The sequence below is a fragment of the Chiloscyllium punctatum genome, chromosome 5 (assembly GCF_047496795.1).
Source record: "Chiloscyllium punctatum isolate Juve2018m chromosome 5, sChiPun1.3, whole genome shotgun sequence".
In the NCBI taxonomy this organism is placed as follows: domain Eukaryota; kingdom Metazoa; phylum Chordata; class Chondrichthyes; order Orectolobiformes; family Hemiscylliidae; genus Chiloscyllium; species Chiloscyllium punctatum.
In genome coordinates, this window is record NC_092743.1 from 60,082,284 (window position 1) to 60,105,578 (window position 23,295).

The 23,295-nt window shown below is 40.4% G+C and overlaps 1 protein-coding gene across 4 annotated transcripts in view; it reads left to right on the plus strand.

Annotated features, from left to right (window-relative positions):
* trappc9 (trafficking protein particle complex subunit 9) overlaps positions 1-23,295 on the plus strand; it is a 619,414-nt gene that overhangs the window by 24,528 nt on the left and 571,591 nt on the right. For 3 of the 4 annotated variants that reach the window (XM_072570417.1, XM_072570415.1, XM_072570418.1), the window contains exons 3-5: positions 145-290; positions 1,937-2,065; positions 5,725-5,751. In XM_072570417.1, coding sequence (XP_072426518.1) covers positions 145-290; positions 1,937-2,065; positions 5,725-5,751 — 302 coding nt within the window. The remainder of the gene's footprint in view (positions 1-144; positions 291-1,936; positions 2,066-5,724; positions 5,752-23,295) is intronic. The other variant, XM_072570419.1, reaches the window with a different exon arrangement.

Sequence of the window (23,295 nt, forward strand, 5' to 3'; positions counted from 1 at the left end):
GAAGAATATCAAAGTTGCAATGTGAAAAATAAAATTTAAAATGTCAAAAGTTATAATTTATAAGTGAGCAGGTAAACATTAAACTTGCACAAGCTATATATATATATAATATTGCTCCAACAATTATTCCATTTTATGCTGTAGACATTATAAGAAGCGTTGCCAGGGCAGAATGCGGAAACATGTTGGTGACCTTTGTTTGCAAGCAGGCATGCTACAAGATGCTCTTGTGCATTACCATATGGCTGTTGAACTACTTCGATCTGTGAATGACTTCCTCTGGTTGGGAGGTGAGTTTATTTTGGATGTACAAGCATAATATTAATTCAGGTGTAAATTGCAAATGTCTGTGCCTTAAAGGTGCCCTCATTAGCTGTCCATTTGGGTTGGAATTGAAAAGAAGGCTATGAAGTATGGTAATAGTCGTCTTTTTTTTTCAGGAAACCCCTGAATCATGGAGAAAGGTGGCTATGGAGCTTTTAAGGGGGGGGGAAAAAAAACTAGCTTTTTTAAAAAAAAACTGTTTCAGCAAAATGCATTCCACTGTTGCTACAAAGGAGGAAGCGCAGGATTTATACATGGCATTTTGAGAATGCTTCTGTTAGTCCACTGGGGAAATTAATTGGGGAAGGAAAAAACGAATGGGGAAACAATAGAAACGTTACTCAATCTTTGTTATCAATATGATTCAGTTTTCATTCTTATTTTCAAGTAAATAAGAATTGGGTAACACTCCAATACATTGAAAAGCAGCAAATATATCCCCATTCTTGCAACCCCTACCAACTAGCCCACTTTTTAACAACAAGGGGCAAAGGATAAATTGTAATTGTGGAAAATTATTTTGAAACTAAAATGAGGAATTGTTGGGGACTGATTACAAGAGTTAGGATAGGACAACTTGTTCTTGCTCAGCCTACTGAAAGTCTTTCAGGAATCTAATTCATATGGTTAGTGGATACTGTTTGCTTATGTTTATTAGATAATTGACAATATCACTGTAACATAAGTGAGCAGTATAGATTTCTAGTGACAAAAATTGTCACTTAGTTTAACCAGGACCTTTAATGGAATGAAATGTTGCTAAGTGCTTCGCAGAAGCATTCTAATATGAAGTTAATGCTAAGGTATTTAAGATATTAAAACAACTGTGTCAAATTTCTGGAAAGAACTCAGCATTTTTGGCAGCATCTGTGCAGAGGAAGAAAAAACAGCTGATTTGTAACATGTGACCATTTGGAATTGGGAAAAGTTCCCAGGTAATAGGTTTGAGCAAGAAGTGTGTGGAATAATGATAAAAGTAAGGTCAGTGATAAAGTGAAAGTCAGAAGAAATTGAATGATCGAGAGGTTAGTTCCCTTGACCAAAGTGTATGGTGATGAGGCAAGGGAAAGAGCAAAGAAACTGAAGATATTTGGAACAAGTGTTTTGCTGCCTGAAAGAAAATAAAACTAGGAAAGGAAATGAGTGCAAGAATTTTAGCTGAAATTATTGAACACAATGTATCTATCAGTCTGGAAAGAAGATTGATTATCTTACTGACAAACAAAGGTTTCCTCAAAGAAAAGTGAAGTTATTTGAAAATGCTAGATAACTTTTTTTACAGATAGATGTAAGATGAGGTAAAGTTGGGCAGAGAATGGGGATGTAAGCGATGACTGGTACAGGGAAGTGATTCAGAGATGGCCTTATGTATCACTGGAACTAAGGTTGATAAAAGTTAATGAGGATGAGAAGTAATTTACTTGTGGATTGAATGGAAATTGTGATTTTTATTCTATTCTTTCTAATGAGTGAAATTTGGTCCATGTTCTTAAGCATTATTCTGTTATATATTTTTTTGTTGTGCATGGTTTCTTTTGTCTTGAATGTAATTGGCACATAATATTATTTGGGTTTTGTATTTTCAAATCAACAAAAGCTCTTTTATCTTCAGGTGCACTGGAGGGGTTGTGCTCTTCTTCAGTAATTTATCATTATCCAAGTGGTACTGGGTCAAAACCTTCAATTCGCAGACCTAATAACATGTGTTTGCCATCTGAGGCTGGCAAGCGACACCGACATGGTAAGTAAAAAAAACATTGTTTTCAGCTTGCAAAAATATTTTGTTTCTTTCTGAAAGTTACTTGTTTATAAATTACGTGGTCAGTTAATTCTGGCTATCTTTTCTGAAGCATCTACTTTTTCAATCAATTACAATTCTTTTTGCTGTTTGAGTTAGAGCCTGTATTTATCAGTTAGATTTTGGAGAATAAATTAAGCAAAGTACAAATAGTTCAGCATCAGTTAACTTACTTATATCCTTGATTCTATGTATAGCTATGAAATCAGACACTGATAAATTTACTTACGCAATACTTGTCACCACAATAAAGTTCACATTCACTGTTTGCACATTGACCTATAATGTGGAGCACTTAAAATTGGTACTTCTGAATATATTTTAGATGAAAGAACTTCCGAGTCAAGAAACCAAATTGTAATGTCCTCAGAAAACAAGAACTTGCTAAATCAGGATTGATGCATTGATATAGGGGAGGTGATTGAATAGTTATATTCACATGTAATTAATAATCCCAAGATGTTGGTAATGCTCTACGGACTCCGGTTTGAGTCTAATGTGGGATTAGAGAAATGAAACTATTGTTGCAACTTTGCCTTTTCAGGTAGGAAGTCTGCTGATCTTTCCTGGTCTTGCCCACATATTATACCAGACCTCCTCTGTTGTTGACTCTTAACTGCCCTCTGAAATGAGCTAGCACCAGAAAGCTTAATGGCAAACTCAGCCTGACTAATCTTACATCTGGCGGCTAGTATTAAAATTTGAGAACTGTCTCATGGACTGGACAGCATAGTCCAACTGATGGAGTTGTACCTGACAGATAATATCACAAACGCTGCCATCAACACTGCAGAGATGGTGGTGTAGTGGTATACGGTTGGGAGAAAGTCACCTGGGAGACTGGAACATTTGACTTTGACTCTGGCCTTCATGAAGTATCATGGTATTAGATCAAACATAAGCAATGCAATCTCCTGCTATGTGTCACTGACTTTCTCACCAGCAGCGTGTACCATCTGCAAGACGTACTGCAAAGATTTTCATCGGAATGTACTTTCGCATCCCACAATCATGACAGTTTATAAGCCAAATGTAGAAATGCCGTGCGTAAATTCCTTTCTAATCTACTCGTTATTTTGACTTAGAAATGGTATTGCTTTTCCATTTGTGTCTCTGGATCAAAATCCTGGACCACCTTCCAGGTAACCTACATCAAATGAATTGCTGCAGGTCGAGGCAATTAGTGATGGTCAAGAAATGCTGGCCTAACTGGCAAAGCCTACTTGCCCTGAATGACTATGTAACTGGCTAAAAATGTAGAAAATGGTACTTGAGGTAAGCTCACAAGAAATGTAAGTGGCTCTTTTCTCATTTCTTGTCCCTGGCTTGTTTGGCTTGGTAAATTTAGTTTAGTAACTGAGTTGTTCAAATTCAGAACTCTTGCACGCAACTTGTTCTGAGTTATATGATCTCTGTAGTAATTAGGTTTCAATTAGTACAACTGTATCCTAATCTAAGGAACATATGCAGGAATCCTCCACAAAAGGAGCACAGTGTTAGCTCTAGCTGTTCCCTTTTACCATACAAAACTTGCATGAGTGCAAACTTGGAAAGTGTACACTGACAAAGTCATTATACAATAGAGTTGAGCAATCCAGGTAACACGTCAGCCCATACACCATATCAACTCAACCCATTGACGCAGCATTTGTGAGCGACAAGGGATGAGTCTTTGGCAGAAGTAGCTGCGTGAGACACTATTGTTTAACAGTGTTCATTCTAATACAGGAATTGAACCATTGCACTTTGTCAGGCAGCAGTAGATCAAAACACTTGCCATTTAATCATGGACAGTTGCAAACATCAATTGCATGCCTTTAAACACCATGGATAGGTCAGCCTTTATTGTTAATAATTGCACAGGATCAGATGTAAAGTTTAAAAAATACATGAGCCATCTGTAGCAAGCTTTCAGAATTATTAGCCAAGAAGCCAATTATACCGCAATTGATATTAGTTGTAATGCCAGAATATGCTTCTTTGGTATAAAGGAGACTTAAATTTTGCTTTACTTAGGGTTTTTTCTGTTGTTGCTTTGGTGGGTTGCAAACAATACCCTTTGGTGCCAGATTTACTCGTGTAATTTTGCTGTTTTGGTTCAGTGTATTTATGAAAACTGAAATTGCTCAGTAAAAACTGGGTAGTGGTGAAAAGATGTTGGCTTATAAAAAAACATTGTGAATTTGGAATCAATTTTTCATCTCTTGGTTTCATTATTGATCTTAAAATTATCAGATCAGTTAGATGGATTCTACAAACATTTATGGTATAAATTGCTCTCTTGAAGGGTCAGAATTGTGTCAATTTATTTTGTGACAATGTTTTATAATGGAAAAAGTTTGACAATGTTACAGTGGAGGTGGGGAAGGAAAGTAACTCCTCTGCTTGTCAGTGTAGTTCTAAATCTCCCATTGATAAGGTGTAAATCAATGCGTCTGCCATTACATAATAATTTTTCATTTTACAGTTTGCTCGGCTTTCAATTCTTGCCGTTTGTGTGCAGGTACAATTTGTAAATTTGAATGCTTTCGGCCGTTGCTTTTTGCTTGGCCTCTCTCACACCTTGAATATCCAGCTAGGATTCGCTTCCTCTTGTCTGCCTGTCTTGGTTCCTGCCCTCATTGCCTGCTGTTTTTCATTTATGATCTTGTCTAAGATTATACTTTGGAATTTGAAAAGTTTTTTTTCAAGGTCAATTATTTCATTTCTCCGAAATTAAAAAATATGCTCAATGCTCTAAGGATTTCCTTGATCCTTTTTTAAAAATTATTTGAGATGGCCATCCCTGCCTGAATTTTCTTTATTTTTTGCTGGTTTTGGCTTATTTTGATGCAAATTCATCGACCTGAAACATTAATCCTAATGTCGCATCCTGATATAGTGTTTCTAGAATTTAAGTTTATTTCATTGTTTCAAAATCCATATGATGCTTTTGCAAACTTTGCTGTTAGGCAGATAAAATGAATTGTCTTGAATACCAATCAAGCATTTGTGTGGATGAATAAAGTTTCTTTTCACTCTTAGCCAATGGCCTTAACTTCAGTAAGGTGTCTTCTACTTCACTTGCTAAAACAGACATTGTTTTTACCCAAGTGAAATTATAGTTTTTGTGAACTATAGTAACTTATGCACTGGAATCATGTCCAGTTGGAGCTGATTTGAGATTGTTCAAATTACCTTTTTGATCTGAGCTGGTTAAGGTGCTTTGAATTAAGTCACATATGCCAGACGTAATTGGTATACTATACCATTCAGCTTTTCTCTTGACCTTGTCTTGTCAAGTTGTCTATTGAAATGCAACGTGCACATACAAAGGATTAAACAACCTGGGGAAAGTCCAACAACTGTGGCAGTTTAATTTTTCTGAAGTCTTGCTGCTTTTAATCTTTAACAAGTTCAGCAAGTTTGTGCTTCTGTAAGGCAACTTGTTTTGAACTCTGGCAGGTTATGATTAGGAGTACCAAGAAAGGTAGGGAAAGATGTTTCATAGATTATTTTAAGGCATCACCTGTTAGTACATTTGAATAGATTAAATGACAATGATTTTCTTTAAACTGAGTGTGCAAAGGGAGTGAAAGACCATTGTTTGTTCCCACTTCTAGGGGCACAGGAAGTTCTCATTGATCCAGGTACAGTACTCTGCTTATTTATTACATGTAAATGTTGCAACAATTATGTTTTGCTTTTGCTGCTTGTTTGCCTATACATAAGATATTGCTTGCATGAAGAAATCAAAATTATTGAAATATATTGTTAGATCATACAGCCTGTCAATATTTTGGAAAGTCATACCGTTTAGTTAACCATGTTGTAACATATAATCAGTTTCCATGAACTATTATAATGTTTAAGCTGTTTTGGCACCATGAAATTATGGTAGCATCTTTGCAACTTGGCCTGTGTAGTTTCTTGGGTTGTTTTCCTGTGTAACATTGTGTAATTGTTTTAAGCCAGTGAAACTGCAATGGTAGATTTTTAAAATTATGGTCTTGAAAGAAAGTTTGTCAAATCAACAATGCAGTATATCCTTTTTTTGACATTTTTGAGGTATTACATGTGTATCTCAGTTTTTTTTTCCAGCATTTTTTTTTGTTTATGCAGCTGAAGGAATTCCATGAGATATTTTGACTTTGGGTTAGATAGTTTAACAGAGCCCAAAACAATAATATTCAATCTGCATTCTAAATATTTCACTTTATCAGTTAGAAAAAAGTGTTCCCCACTCCTGTTTATCACCCTTAATTGCTGTGCAAAGCTTGCAGAAATAATAAGCATGTGAAAAATGATTGCTGTTGATTACTAAGCACTTATTCCTCAAATATTATTGTTTTCTTTTTCTAGAAGCAAATTCAGCCTAAGTAGAGGGGTTGATTACTTCCACTCCAGTCAATACACTGGAAAAGCATAACAAACTGATTTCAGTCTTTTTTGTTTGCTTTTACCTTGTCTGGTCTCTTAGAAAGACAACTAGGAAAGAGCAAATCAAGTCCATCACTCTTTAGAAAGATGGAAGAGAGGATATTATCAGCCATGCGAGTTGCACTAAAAGTTGTTTTGCTTTAATATTGCTGATTAAGCATTGTCAGTATATCTGTTTAATGTTGTTTCACTTGAACATCATTTTGTGTTGGACTTCCTATTCTGTAGCCTGACTGCTTATGTGACCTTTGTTCCCAATCCCATCCCCGGCATGATTCTTATTCCTGGCTCCTATTCCCATGTTCTGATCTTGTTCTTGTTTTCTTGCCCTCACCATGGATTTCAGCTGCTCCCCTGCTCTATCCTTGCTCCTGTACCTGCTGTTGCCCTCAGCCTCTGATTTCCATTCTCATTTCATTTCTTACCTTTTTTTTAAAAAACTCTCTGGTGTCTATTGTTGCTCCTCTCCTGGTCTTGTCCTGAACACTCTCTCAGGTTCTGGGTTCCATGTAGTCGTGGAGGTTAGTAGTCCAGTCTTCAAACTGAAGCAGTAGGAAAGATGTTACATTTGACAAGGTTCAGAAAGATTTATGGAAGTGTTGGGGGATTGATTGATTTTGATTTGATTTATTATCATATGTACCTAAGTATAGTGAAAAGCTTCATTTGAGAGCAGTACAGGCAAATCATAGTAAGCAAGGACATACAGAGCATAGGGTGAAAAAAACTTGTACAGAGTGAGGCATACATGTTACACCGCAAGGCGAGCACAGTATTAACATAATATTTGAAGTTAGACAGATGAATGGACTGCCTATTAACAGCAGGGAAAGAGCTATTCTTTTATCTGCTGCTGTGTGTTCAAGCTTCTGTATCTTCCTGATGGAAGATGTTATAAGAGAGTATTACCGGGGTGGGATAGGTCTTTGATGTTGGCAGCCTTTCCATGGCAACAAGAGGTGTAAATGGAGTTCATGGGTGGGAGGTTAGTTCTTTGATGGTCTGGGCTGTGCACACAACCTTCTGTAGTTTATGGCAATTGCTCTGCCCAAGACCATACCAGGCTATTATGTGTCTGGGCAGGATGCTTTTTCTGCTGCATCTGTAGAAGTTGGTGAGGGTCCTTACAGATATGCCAAATTTCCTCAACTGTCTGAGGAGGAAGAGGTGGTGTTGTGCTGCCTTGACTGTCACATCTATGTAGGAAGTCCAGAATAGATTCAGTTATCGTCATTCCTAGGAACTTGATACTCTCGACTCTGTCAACCTCAGCACTGTTGACATAGATGGGGGCGTGTACTCTTCCTTTCTTTCTGAAGTCAGCGATGAGGTCTTCAGTTTTGCTGGCATTGAGAGCGCGGTTGTTATCATTGCACATGTCACCAAACCCTCTATCTCTTTTCTGTATTCTGACTGATTGTTGATATCTGTCCTACTGTGGTATCATCAGCAAAGTTGTAGGGAGAGCCTAAATAGATTGGAGTTTTTTTTCCATGGAGCATCAGAGTCTGAGGGGTTACCTTTTGTATAGGTTTATGAGGGGCATGGACAAGATAAATAGCCAAGGTCTTTTTCCCAGAGTAAGGGAATCCAAACCTAGAGGGCACTAGTGTAAGGTGAGGGGTCAACTTTTTCACATGCAGGGTGGAATGAGCTGCCAGAGGAAGTGGAGGAGGCTGGTATAATTACAACATGTGAAAGGCATCTGGATGGTTAGATGAATAGGAAAAGCTTAGAGGGATATGGGCTAAATGCTAGCAAATGTGGCTATGTCAGTTTTGGATATCTGATCAGCATGGATGAGTTGAACTGATGGTCGGAGTCAGGAAACAGACTCTTATGAAGCTGCTACCTGCACAGACCAAATTCTGTAGCTGGATGGAACTGGTCAAGCTAAGCTTTAGCTAGTGAACTTCAGTTCTGAAGGAGAGGTCACTGGACCCAAAACCTTAGCATCTTTGAAGAGAAAACAGAGTTATCAGACCTGCAAAGTTTTTCTGGCAATTTTCTTTTTGAGATTGTTTTAAAAAATACACTGTTTCCAGCATTTGCACATTATAGATTTTATTTGAATGGCCATTTTGTTTATCATTGTACACATTCAGAAATGTACAGTTCTTCAAGTTGAAATGTTTCAAAGTTTGTTTACCAGGACCGAAGGTACCTAACTCTCCTCTATTTCCTTTGTTTAGTGATTTTATTTGTAAGTTTTTTTTCAGCTAGGAACGCACAATACTGCACATGTATTTCAATGGCTACCTTCTTTTTTGGCCAAAATCCAGGTTCAGGATTCCTTTGGAACCTGTGATTATTTGAGTCATTTGATTTAAAAGTTAGAGATTTCTGGAGAACTAACTCAATTTTAAGTGAGTACTCAGCTGACTGAAAGCTTGGTTGAAGAGCTTTTTAGCTTCTTGAAGAAGCAACAGGAAGAAACCATAACCAGAGCCTGAAGAATCAATAACCAAAGGGCACAGGCTTAATGTGATTAGCACCAGAAACTCAAGCTACAGTATGATGGTTTGGAATTTATTATCTGGTGGATGTGGACTCCAGAGTAGCACTCAAAGAATTGGATAAATTTTGAAGGAAAAAATGAGTCATCATGGAAGATGGGGAGTGGCACCAATTCAATCATTTAACAATGCAAACATCTTTGCGCTGGCAGATTAAAAGAATAGACAGAAATGGGCTATCAGTGAAAACTGGAATCACGCTCAAATGAAGACTTTGATTCAACAAGAGCAGCACCATTTGTTACTAAGGTCATCCAATGTGTCTCAGTTACCACTTCCATTCAATCATTGCTTTACATCTACTGCAAACAATGGGCAAAAATGATTTTGATACAAGGTGTTCCAAGCAGTACTTGTGCTCTGGAGGAGCATGTGCAATTATACGAAGAAAAACACATTCTGATTGAGATGATGTTTGATTTGAGTGAAAGGGCAAATTCAAGATGGAGAGTTGTTAAATATTTATTGAGCAAAGAAATGGAATCCTGTCTTGAAGAGAATTGGAGCTGCAGACTATGTATTATTGTGAACCTGAAATTGCCAAAGAATGGAGGGCACCAGAAATCATAGATGTAAGAAAGTATTTGACAAAGAGGAGAGTCTAGTTAAGAATAGATCATTCCATGGAAAGATTAAGCTGACGACAGGGAAATGTCAGAATGAATGGTACATTTAGAGGATCAAAAGAAAATTAGCAAAGTGTGATCAGGCGGTTGACGAGCATTCTAAATTCTAAGATATCAGAATTGCTTCAAATGAGTTACTGTCCAGTAAGTTCAGGTACATTTGAGGTTCTATTGAATTGACTGTGCCTTGAAGTTTCTTTGATATTTTATGTTTTTTGGTTGAAAGTGAGGTAGTTCACTGTGAAGCAATGGGTGATAAATTTAAATAAGGGAAATTATGAAAGCTTGAGGTACAGATTGAGTTGGATTGGGAAAATACATTAAGCATTACTGTACATAGGCAATGGAGAGTTTTTAAAGAGCTTATTATAGAGTAACTATACATTCCTTCAAGGTGAAACAGTTCAAAGGTCAGTCAATTTTGGTTGACCGGAGTAGTTCAGGATTGTACACAGCGAAAAGAAACAAGAAGTGGCCAGAAAATGTAACACATCTGAACATTGCTGTGTTCTACAAAACATTATAAAGGTGGACCAAGGGAACTGAAGCAAAGGAAGAATAGAATATGAATGTAATATATCAGAAAAGCCAAGAAACAGCTGTACACTGTTTCACAGGTATAAAAAGTGGAAAAAAAATGGACTAATCAGCCTCTCAAAGTAGGGCCTGGATTGAGGTCAGTCAGCCGCACTGGGAGAAGAGCAGAGTAGAATCCAAAAACTGAGCTCTGGATATTGGAGTCCAAAAGTGATATAGGATTGGGCTGCTGAGAAATTGGGTCTGGAGACTAAATAAGTGGTGTTGAGAGGGAGATACAATATCCATTACTTATTTTAGTTGTTTGTGGTTTGTTAGGAATAGAGACAGTAAGAAATCTGATTTTGGTGAGTAGCGGGTGAAGTTGTGTAGTTGGTTGCTAGTTTATTGTTTGTTTGTAGTTTTTAAGGATTCACTGTAGTAGGAGAACTTGGTTCCACGGAATGCTATGTGGTAGCCAATACAGAAACTTGGTGACAGAAAGGGAGGACTGGCACCTCAACATTCCAGTTTTTAGATGTTTCAATGAGATTGAGGGATGTGAAATGAGTGGGTGAGTTGCATTTTGGAGGATCCATTCAATGAGGCCACTGGGAATGAGAAAGATGCAGTCACTAAGATGAGGTTATAATACAGAGCTCCCAATAACCAGTGGGCGATAGAGGAACAGAAATGTGAGCGGATCATTGAAAGATGTAAAAGCACGAGGTGATGTAAATTTAACTTCCTCAGTATTGATTGGGACTCCCTTTTGAGCAAGGGGCTTTGTGGGGCAGAATTTGTTAGGTTCATCCAGGGGGGTTTCTTGAAATAGGTAGACCGATTTCGGGAAGACCTGGTATGGAAGAATGAGCCTGGCAAGGTGATTGAAGTCTCATGGTTACATTTGGGAAGAAAGAAGTATGTTTTTAAAATAGTTATGGGTAAGGTTAAGACTCTTCCTTGAATGAAGGTGGAAAATTATGAGAAGGCTGTTGATAACAGTATTCGGCAGGACCTGGAGAATTTGCATTGGGGCGACTATTTGTTCACATCTGATGTAGGAATCTTTTTAAAGGCCAGTTGATCAAGACTAGTATGATTAGGATTAGTATGTTCCTGTGAGTATGAACGATGAGGCTGACAAATTCCAGAACAAACATTGACAAGATTTATTGGAAATTTACGAGCTACTTGACGGAGCAGCGCTCCAAAAGCTTGCACTTTCCAAATAAACCTGTTGGACTATAACCTGGTGTTGTGATTTTTAACATAAAGAAAGAAGTAGTATATCTAAGGTTCAGGAAACTGAAACCAAACAAGAACCAGGGCTTATGGCCAAAATGTCAATTCTCCTACTCCTCAGATATTGCCTGACATGCTGTGTTTTTCTAGTGCCATACTTTTTGACTCTGACCATCCAGTATCTGCAGTCCTCCCTTTCTTTAAGATCTTTGTTATTTTCTGTCTCCTTTATACACAAATCAAGCCATTAGGTGGGCTCAAAAGGGTCATGAAATGTCTTTGCCAAGTAGGATTAAGAAGAATTCTAAGGCATTTTATCCATATATTGGGGTTACCCATGGAAAGGGTAGATCCACTTGGGCAGCGGGAGGAAAAAGAGGAGAAGTGGGGGGATGACAAGAAGAAATTTATGTATGGAGCCGGAGTTAAATGGGCGTGGTTAAATGAGTGCTTTGTATCAGTTTTCACCTAGGAAAAGGATATAGTTGATTGTAAAATTGGGAGGGGTATGTTAATATGCTGGGACATGTCAGTAATAAGGAGGTGGTAGTGTTGGGCGTCTTGAAAACATAATGTAAAGTCCCTCTGGTCTGATGGAATCTATCCTAGGATCTGAAGGAAACCAGGGAGGATATTGTTGGGGCTTTCACAGAGATTTATGTGTCCTCTAGCCACAGGTGAAGTCTCAAAAGACTGGGGAATAGCGAGTGTTGTTAATTTTTGTTTACGAATGACCGCACAAATAATCCAGGAAATTAAAGGTCAGTGAACCATACATCAGAAATAGAGATATTATTGGAGAAGATTCTTTGGGACAGAATTTACTTGAATTTGGAGAAAATGGGATAGTCAGCATAGCTGTATGTAGGGAGATCTGTCTCTCAAATTCAACTGAGTGTTTTGAGGAAGTGATGAAGCTGATTGAAGGCAAGGCAGTGAATGTTAGGTAAGGCAGCAATGAACATTACTCAAGCATTTAGAAAGATCCTTCATGCTAGGCTGTTCCAGAAGATTAAGTTGCATGGAATCTGTGGTGAATTGGCAAGTTGGATACAAAGTTAGCTTGGTCATAGACAGAGTATTTGTGGAAGGATGTTTTTTCTGACTGGAGGCCTATGACCAGTGGTGTTCTGTGAGGACCAGTGTTGGGGTCTCAGTTGTTAGCAATATATATGAATAATTTGGATAAAAATGTAAGTGGGCTGATTAGTAAGTTTGCAGATGACATGGAAATTGGTGAAGTTGTGGATAGTGAAGAAGGTTATCAAAGGGCAACAACAGGATACAGATGAGTTGGAAAGTTGGATGGAGAAGTGACAGATGGAGTTTATTTCAGACAAGTGTGAAGTGGTACACATTTTGGAGGTCAAATGCAAGAGGAAAATATACAGTAAATGGCAGGATTCTTAGGAGCACTGAAATAGAGACACTTGGGATACGAGTCCATAGCTCCCTATTGAGGTTATGTTACTTTTTAGGTTACTTAGATTACTTGGTGTGGAAACAGGCCCTTCGGCCCAAGTCCACACCGACCCGCCGAAGCGTAACCCACCCAGACCCATTCCCTTACACTTACCCTTTCACATAACACTACGTGCAATTTAGCATGGCCAGTTCACCTAACCTGCACATTTTTGGATTTGTGGGAGGAAACCCACGCAGACACTGGGAGAATGTGCAAACTCTACACAGTCGCCTGAGGCAGGAAGTGAACCTGGGTCTCTTGCACTGTGAGGCAGCAGTGCTAACCACTGTGCCGCCCACAAGTAGCAATACAAGTGCTTACCTACATCAGTTGGGGCATTGAGTATAAAAGTTGCAGCAGTATAAGATTTTAGCTCAGCCACTTTTGGAGTATTGTGTGTACTTTTGGTTGTCATGCAGGATGATTTAGAGAGGGTGCAAAAGAGGTTTACCAAGATTTTGCCTGGATTGGCGTGTACTTGGTATGAAAAGAGCTGCGAAAACTTGGATTATTTTTTTTGAATGTTGAAGGCAGAAAAGCGGCCTGATAGAAGTAAATAAAGTTGAGATGTATGGATAGAGTGGAAATTCAGAGTCTGTTTGCCAGGATGGAAACATCAAATACTAGGGGGCATAGGCTTAAAGTGAGAGGGAAAATGATTCAAGGGGATGTGTGAATAAAGTTGTTTTTACAGAGTGGTAGGTGCCTGAGATGTAGTTTTAAAGATTAGATTCCCTTTAATGTGGAAACAGGTCCTTCGGCCCAACCAGTCCACACCAGCCCTCTGAAGAGTAACCAACCAAACCCATTTCCCTCTGACTAATGCATCTAACACTATGGGCAATTTAGCGTGGCCAATTCACCTGACCTGCACATCTTTGGACTGCGGGAGGAAACTGGAGCACCCGGAGGAAACCCACGCAGATACTGGGAGACTGTGCAAACTCCACACACAGTGACCTGAGGCTGGCATCGAACCTGGGACCCTGGTGCTGTGAGGCAGCAGTGCTAACCACCATGCCGCCCTGAGCATGTGTTGCCAGGGACTGTGCTAGAAGCAGATATGTGAGTAAAGTTTTTGAGACATCTAGGTACAAGAACAGGCAGGACATAGAAAGATATAGGGCATGTGTAGGCAGATGGGATTAATTTAGAATGGCATCATGGTCAGCACAGACACAATGGGCCAAAGAGCCTCTTCCTATGCTGTACTGTTCCATGTTATAAGAATGTGGGTCCATTAAAAGTAGTTGGGAAAATATATAATTGGGAACAGAGAAATGGCTGAGAAACTAAATGAGTTCTTTGTGTCTCTTGTCATTGAGGAAGATTCAAGAAACACTTAGCACTAGAGATCCAAGTCACTAGGGAGAATGAGGAGGAAAAGGAAGTTGGAATTAGTAAGAAAGCATTGCTGGAGAAATTAATGGTGTGGAAAATTGCTAAGTTCTCAGAACCTAATGGTCTAAATTCCAGACTGTTGAAAGAATGGCTACTGAGCTGAATGAAAGTCTCATGAAAGTGAGGACTGCAGATGCTGGAGATCAGAGCTGAAAATGTGTTGCTGGAAAAGCGCAGCAGGTCAGGCAGCATCCAAGAAGCAGGAGAATCGACGTTTCGGGCATAAGCCCTTCAGGGCTCATGCTGAGCTGAATAGTAATCATGTTCCAAAATTTCTCATGCTGTGGCATGATTCCTGCAGATTGGAAGCTTGTAACTATGTGAATGACAGAAGAATGTAACAGGAGCCGTTGTAGGCAATTTAGCCCTTTTATCTTGTTCCAACATGATGATGGCTGATCTCGTCATGGCTTCAACTCTACTTTTCTGCCTGTTCTCTATAATCCTTCAACCCATTATAACTAAAATTTTGTCTATCTCCTTTTTTAAATGTGTCCTGTTATGGCATCCACTGTACTGAGATATTTGTATCATCGATAGTCGCACGTGGGGTGCCAGAAGACTGGAGGCTGGCAAACGTGGTGCCACTGTAAGAAGGGCAGTAAAGACAAGCCAGGGAACTACAGACTGGTGAGCTTGACCTCAGTGGTGGGCAATTTGTTGGAGGGAATCCCGAGGGACAGGATGTACATGTATTTGGAAAGGCAAGGACTGATTCGGGATAATCAGCATGGCTTTGTGCGTGGGAAATCATGTCTCACAAACTTGATTGAGTTTTTTGAAGAAGTAACAAAGAAGATTGATGAGGGCAGAGCAGTAGATGTGATCTATATGGACTTCAGTAAGGCATTCGACAAGGTTCCCCATGGGAGACTGACTAGCAAGGTTAGATCTCATGGAATACATGGAGAACTAGCCAGTTGGATACAGAACTGGCTCCAAGGTAGAAGACAGAGGGTGGTGGTGGAGGGTTGTTTTTCAGACTGGAGGCCTGTGACCAGTGGAGTGCCACAAGGATCGGTGCTGGGCCCTCTACTTTTTTGTCATTTACATAAATGATTTGGATGCGAGCAAAAGAGGTACAGTAAGTAATTTTGCAGATGACACCAAAATTGGAGGTGTAGTGGACAGTGAAGAAGGCTACCTCCGATTACAACAGGATCTTGACCAGATGGGCCAATGGGTTGAGAAGTGGCAGATGGGGTTGGGAGTGTTGCTGAACAAAGAGACCTTGGAGTGCAGGTTCATAACTCCTTGAAAGTGGAGTCGCAGGTAGATAGGATAGTGAAGAAGACGTTTGGTATGCTTTCCTTTATTGGTCAGAGTATTGAGTACAGGAGTTGGGAAGTCATGTTGCGGCTGTACAGGACATTGGTTAAGCCACTGTTGGAATATTACGTGCAATTCTGGTCTCCTTCCTATCGGAAAGATGTTGTGAAACCTGTAAGGGTTCAGAAAAGATTTACAAGGATGTTGCCAGGGTTAGAGGATCTGAGCTACCGGGAGAGGCTGAACAGACTGGGGCTGTTTTCCCTGGAACATCAGAGGCTGAGGAATGACCTTAGAGGTTTACAAAATATTGAGGGACGTGGACAGGATAAATAGGCAAAGTCTTTCTTTACTCTGGGTTCGGGGAGTCCAGAACTAGAGGACATGGGTTTCGGGTGAGAGGGGAAAGAATTAAAAGATACCTAAAGGGGCAACTTTTTCACACAGAGGGTGTTACGTGTATAGAATGAGCTGCCAGAGGATGTGTTGGAAGCTGGTACAATTGCAACATTTAAGAGGCATTTGTATGGGTATATGAATAGGAAGGGTTTGGAGGGATATGGGCCGGGTGCTGGCAGGTGGGACTAGATTAGGTTAGGATATCTGGTCGGCATGGATGGGTCTGTTTCCATGCTGTACATCTCTACTATTCCTTTGTATTAGTGAATTCTACAGATTCATGAGTCTTTGTGAGAAGTAATGTCACCCTCCCCATTAAAGAAGTAAGGGAACAATATCAGCAACTACAGGCCTGTCAGCCTTGCATCGGTTGTAGGGAAAATGCTTGAATTAGAGGAGGTTGAACTTTGTAAGGCTTGTTTTGAGAATAGTAGCTAAGAGAGATTTTCTGAAACTTCCAACTTTTTTGAAACCTCATGGCTTCTGCTGAAAGTGAAAACTAAAAAGAACTACAAAGCCTTGTCTGAGAGAGCTGATCGCACCCAGGCTGCTTCCATTGTTCCAACTTCAAAAAAAAACCCAAGGCATCACAAGTTGTTTATCTCTTGAAGACCGCTCTGAACCTCCACTTGACAGTCTGCCTTCGGAAAAAAAGGGCAAAATAACATCTTGAAAGCTACAGTATTGTCACACTATCTTTTGAGTAGGTCTAAGACTGAGCCTCCACAGACCTCTTTGATAGAGAATTCCAAATGTTCACGCCCTTTTGAGTAAAATAATTTCTGTTCACTTCTGGTTTAAGTGGCATCCCTTTTTTTTTTGTTTTTATACTGTACACCCTCATTTTAGATTCACCAACCTGAGAAAACATGTTCCCTGCGTCTACCACGTCTATGCCTCAAAGTATTTTGTAAGTTGTCGTGAGAGCAATGCTCATTCTTGAAAATTCTAAAGAATATTGGCTCAGTTTGCGTCCATGTGATAACCCTGCCATCCCAGGAGCAAGTCTGAACCTTTTGTTCCACTTCCTCTCTAGCAGGTTTATCCTTGCTGAGTAAAGAAGATAAAAACTGAACATGGTACTCTAGGTGTGGGTTAGCTCAGCTCCTATACAATTGAAGGAAGACTTCATGAATGCTATACACTCAACCTCATGTGATAAATGTTAACATTCCAATAGTCTTTCTAATACCTTGCTGTATCTGCACGTTAGCATTCAGGCTAACCAACAAGGGTTCATTAAACTTGTCAACTTCAATTCTTGGCGCATCTGTTAATTCTACTAAAGGGGATATGTTGTTTCACCCCAGCATATTCAAATACCATGTTCTTCCCTATTCATTAGCCTGTTTAAATCTTTTGGAAGCCACTTTGTCTTGTGCAGTACATATTCCCACGTAGTTTCATTATTTGAAAGTTTAAATATTGCATTTGGCTCCTGAAATACAAAATATCAATACACATCGTGAACAAATGGCCCCCTAACACTGATCCCGCTAGTCGCCATCTGCCAAAATGATAGTGACTCCTATATACCTACTTAATATTTGGAAACCTTGGTTCAGATCCTGCAGGACCTGAATGCTTGGCAGGTTTCAGGCCCCTCAGCACACGCTCCCTTCCCTTTGTATGCCTCTTGCAGGGTAAGATTCTTGGTGGTTTGACTGAAACACGATTCAGCAACTTGATTCTACATTTATGCTTCTTTGTCTATCCTTTCATGTAATGTTGACAAAAGCTGCAGATGTGAGTCTTTGCTACATCTTGCTAAGGAAGGGAAACCCTTCCTGTTACTGTTTCCAGCTGTCCATGATCAACAGAATGAGTCCTGGAATGCTCTTTGTTTAGCAAAAGGTTGCTTAAGTGTCAGTACCTGGATCCTAACTAAAGACACAGAATGGAACAAGTTCCACATACACATCAGACTAAAGTCTGAGCCGAGCACCTGCTGACCAGAAGCTGCCAGAAAGAGGAAATGTAAAGGCATTTTGATTCCGGATGCCCCATCTCTAGGCTTTTCCAAAGTGAAAATGATGGAATTGAGTGAAGATATCACTAGTTGTCCACCGAGCCAAAGGACTTCAACAAGTCCCTCAACTTGTTGACCAATGCAGAGTAGGCCTGGTTACTGCCACTGTCTTTTCACTTGTAATGCTGACAGCGTGGGTCAGCATGAAGATGTGCCACTGTTTCTCTCTGAGAGAGCAGCCTTGATACCTTTTTTTAAGGTTAGAATTCCTTCAGAGGACAATAGACTTCAAATGAGTGGACACTTTGAATCTCTTTGTGGCCTAGCATGGGAAGCACTGAACAGTTGGTGTGAGAGCGCAAACAACTTGGCTTTGAATTCATGACTTAAGATGTCTGGTTGGAAATGTAGGGCCAAAACCAGAACTTTAACAAGGTGACTCATCCTTGTCACTGCAGGAGTCCTGCAGCTTTGCCTTGCAGAATGGTGTGGGTTTCTGAAGGAAGCATACTAGGCACAGTAAGTTAAAGAATGAGGAGTTCCTAAACCCTGTGCTGTGCCCCTCTGCTGCTATTGATTTTAAAGCTCTCTATGGTAGCTTTCATGTCAGCAGCTAAATGCCATCATTAACCTACACTCAGCTAATGTGTGAAGGGAGCGAAGATGCAAGTTGCTTTCAGCTCCTTCAGTTCATTGAGAAATATCTTGAACTGTACTGCACATTCCTGTTCAACTCAAGTTCTTTTGGGTCATGCAGGAACATAGGAGCAACATTAAATTATGTCAGCCAATTTGTAAAATGTCTTGCAGTTCCCCAGTGGAGGTGAAGATGTCTGGATAGATGGAACCAGCATGTCCATTGTCTCCTTTGTGATGGAGTTCAGGTGACTCTTCTCCATTGCATTGCTTTCAATTTCCAACACTTTCCCGTATTGACTGGGGAGGCAAGGTGGAGAGATGGTGGAGCAAGCAGCCAGCTGATTCCGATTCCTTGGTGATCCTGCCCTCCAGAATAATCATTCAGGGATCTTTCAGGGCCTGATCCCTTGAGTGGCACTAGCTCAGAGCCTTGCTGCATCCCAAACATCAGATGACCTATTATTTCAGGAGAAAGGTCTGCATTAAGGAGTGAAATGCCTGGTCTTAAAGTTTGTAAGGGAGCGTGAGGGCCTTCCTTTTGAGTTTTATAAGAAGAAAAAGAGCTTTTTCTAAATGATGGAAAGTGAGCAGTTGTAAAGATTCATAACCTGGGTATCTATGTAAGATTATTTTTAAAGTATTAAAATAGCATGCATCAGTCAGAGGATTCTGGGTAATCAAAAATGGAGGACGGGAAAAATTTCTGGAACAGCTGCTCCTTTATTGAGGTATTTTAGGTGTTGGAGGTGATTTCCTCGAATTCCAGGACCAGCAGTTACTGTTTTATATGCTGTTGCATTGTTTTGAAACTTTGGAAAGAAAAAAGTCAAAACAGCAGCAGTTTTAAAAAGGAGAAGAACTGACAAAGGAAGCACATGGTGAGGTCTATGCAGGAGGGAGAGAGAGAGAGAGAGAGAAAGAAACTGACACAGCAGTAAACCTGCACAGTTCCAGCCTTTGCTATTTGAATTCATGTATCGCTGAACATAGTGCGTCTGGGAAAATTAACAGTGAAATTCACAACTGATCTTGGAGGAACAGTTTGGGCGAAGTTCACAGCACAGAACCCTCAGAGGGTGCAGAATGTTTTTAAGTGGGACCTACAGAAAGTCTGCAGTAGTGAGTAGAGTGGGTTCTTTCTTGATTATTTTTTGAGATATGTCTCTTGATTAAACTTGATATAAGCCATAACTATTAATTTAACCCAGTGTGGTGTTTTGTAGAGGAATAAGACGGTGTTATTTTCTGGGTCTGTAAATTGTGATGGAGCAAAAAATGGCCTTTTGTAGAATGATATGCACTTCTTGTCAGATGTAGGAGTTTAAAGAGTTTAAGGGATACTGCAGATTATATCTGCAATAAATGCTGTTGGTTGTGAATCTTATCAGATCAAATGGATTGGTTGGAGAGACAGAAGCAATGAGGAATTTGCAACAGCAACCGTATGTAATGGATGGCAGTTATAGGAAGGAGGGATAGCCTCAGATACAGTCACAAAGATGGGTTAACTCCAGGAAGGGTAAGACAGGTAGGCAGCTAGTGCAGGAGCCTTTTGTGGTTATACTCATTTTAAACAAGTATGCTGTTTTAGAAAATGCAGGGGGTGATGGATTCTCAGGGGAACATAGCATCAACAGCCAAGTTTCTGGTATTGAGACTGGCTCTAATGCAACAAGGGGTACGTTGGGTTCCAGCAGATCAATTGTGTTAGGGGATTTTGTAGTCATAGGTGCAGACAGATGTTTCTGTGGCTAGTAGAGAAAAATCAGAATGGTGTGTTGCTTCTCTGGTGCCAGGATCAAGGATGTCTCAGAGGGTTCTCAAGGGGGAGAGGGGCCAGCAAGAGGTCATTGTCCACATTGGAACCAATGACATAGGAAGGGAAAAGGTTGAAATTCTGAAGGGAGATTACAGAGAGTTCGGCAGAAATTTAAAAAGGAGGTCCTCGAGAGTAGTAATATCTGGATTACTCCCAGTGCTACGAGCTAGTGAGGGCAGGAATAGGAGGATAGAGCTGAAGAATGCATGGCTGAGGAGCTGGTGTATGGGAGAAGGATTCACATTGTTGGATCATTGGAATCTCTTTTGGGGTAGAAGTGACCTGTGCAAGAAGGATGGATTGCACCTAAATTGGAAGGGGACTAATATACTGGCAGGGAGACTTGCTGAAGCTGCTCGGGAAGATTTAAACTAGTAAGGTGGGAGGGCGGGACCCAGGGAGATAGTGAGGAAAGCGATCAATCTGAGACTGGTACAGCTGAGAACAGAATAGAGTCAAACAGTCAGGGCAGGCAGGCATAAGGTAGGATTAATAAATTAAACTGCATTTATTTCAATGCAAGGGGTCTAACGGGGAAGGCAGATGAACTCAGGGCATGTTTAGGAACATGGGACTACGATATCATAGCAATTACAGAAACAAAGCTCGGGGATGGGCAGGACTGGCAGCTTAATGTTCCAGGATACAAATGCTACAAGAAGGATAGAAAGGGAGGCAAGAGAGGAGGGGGAGTGACGTTTTTGATAAGGGATAGCATTACAGCTGTGCTGAGGGAGGATATTCCTGGAAATACATCCAGGGTAGTTATTTGGGTAGAACTGAGAAATAAGAAAGGGGTGATCACCTTATTGGGATTTTATTTTAGACCCCTTAAGAGTCAGAGGGAAATTTAGAAACAAATTTGTAAGGAGATCTCCGCTATCTGTAAGAATAGTAGGGTGGTTATGGTAGGGGGATTTTATCTTTCCGCACATTGACTGGGTCTGCCATCGTGTTAGGGGTTTAGATGGAGAGGAATTTAAGTGTGTACAAGAAAATTTTCTGAGTATGTGGATGTACCTACAAGGTGCAAAACTTGACCTACTCTTGGGAAATAAGGCAGGGCAGGTGACTGAGGTGTCAGTAGGGGAGCACTTTGGGGCCAGTGACCATAATTCTATTAGATTTAAAATAGTGATGGAAAAGGATAGACCAGATCTAGAAGTTGAAGGTCTAAATTGGAGAACAGCCACTTTTGACGGTATTAGGCAAGAACTTTGGAAAACTGGGGGCAGATGTTTGCAGGTAAAGGGACGGCGGGAAAATGGGAAGCTTTCAGAAATGAGATAACAAGAATCCAGAGAAAGTATATTCCTGTCAGGGTGAAAGGGAATGTTGGTAGGTATAGGGAATGCTGGATGACTAAAGAAATGGAGGGTTTGGTTACGAAAAAGAAGGAAGCATATGTCAGGTGGAGACAGGATCGATCGAGTGAATCCTTGGAAGAGTATAAAAGAAGTAGGAGTATAAGAGGGAAATCTGGAGCGGGGGGGGGAAAGGAGACATGAAATAGCTTTGGCAAACAATTAAGGAGAATCAAAAGGGTTTTTACAAATACATAAAGGACAAAAGGGTAACGAGGGAGAGATTAAGGCAAAGATCAGCAAGGCAGCCTTTGTGTGGAGTCGCAAAAAATGGGGGAGATACTAAATGAGTATTTTGCATCCGTATTTACTGTGGAAAAGGATATGGAAGATTAGACTGTAGGGGAATAAATGGTGATACCTTGCAAAATGCATATTACAGAGGAGGAAGTTCTGGATGTCTTGAAACGCATAAAGGTGAATAGATCCCCAGGACCTGATCAGCTGTACTCTAGAACTCTGTGTGGGAAGCTAGAGAAGTGATTGCTGGGCCTCTTGCTGAGATATTTGTATCATCGATAGTCACAGGTGAGGTGCCGGAAGACTGGAGATTGGCTAACGTGGTGCCACTGTTTAAGAAGGGTGGTAAGGACCAGCCAGGGAACTATAGACCAGTGAGCCTGATGTCGGTGGTGGGCAAGTTGTTGGAGAAAACCCTAATGGACAGTATGTACATGTATTTGGAAAGGCAGGGACTGATTAGGGAGAGTCAACATGGCTTTGTGCGTAGGAAATAATGTCTCACAAGCTTGATTGACGTTTTTGAAGAAGTAACAAAGAAGATTGATGAGGGCAGAGCGGTAGATGTGATCTATATGGACTTCAGTAAGGCGTTCAACAAGGTTAGATCTCATGGAATACAGGGAGATCTCATGGAATTTGGATGCAGAACTAGCTCCAAGGTAGAAGGCAGAGGGTGGTGGTGGAGGGTTGTTCTTCAGACTGGAGGCCTGTGACCAGTGGAGTGCCATAAGGATCGGTGCTTGGTCTTCTACTTTTTGTTATTTACCTAAAATGATTTGGATGCGAGCATAAGAGGTACAGTTAGTAAATGTGCAGATGACACCAAAATTGGAGGTGTAGTCGGCAGCGAAGAAGGTTATCTCCTGATTACAACAGGATCTTGACTAGATGGGCCAATGGGCTGAGAAATGGCAGATGGAGCTTAATTCCGATAAATGCGAGGTGCTGCATTTTGGGAAGGCAAATCTTCGCAGGACATAGACACCTTAATGGTAAGGTCCTAGGGCGTGTTGCTGAACAAAGAGACCTTGGAGTGCAGGTTCATAGCTCCTTGAAAGTGGAGTCGCAGGTAGATAGGGTAGTGAAGGCAGTGTTTGGTATGCTTTCCTTTATTGGTCAGAGTATTGAGTACAGGAGTTGGGAGGTCAAGATGTGGATGTACAGGACATTGGTTAGGCCACTGTTGGAATATTGCGTGTAGTTCTGGTCTTCCCATTGGAAAGATGTTGTGGAGCTTGAAAGGGTTCAGAAAAGATTGACAAGGATGTTGCCAGGGTTTGAGG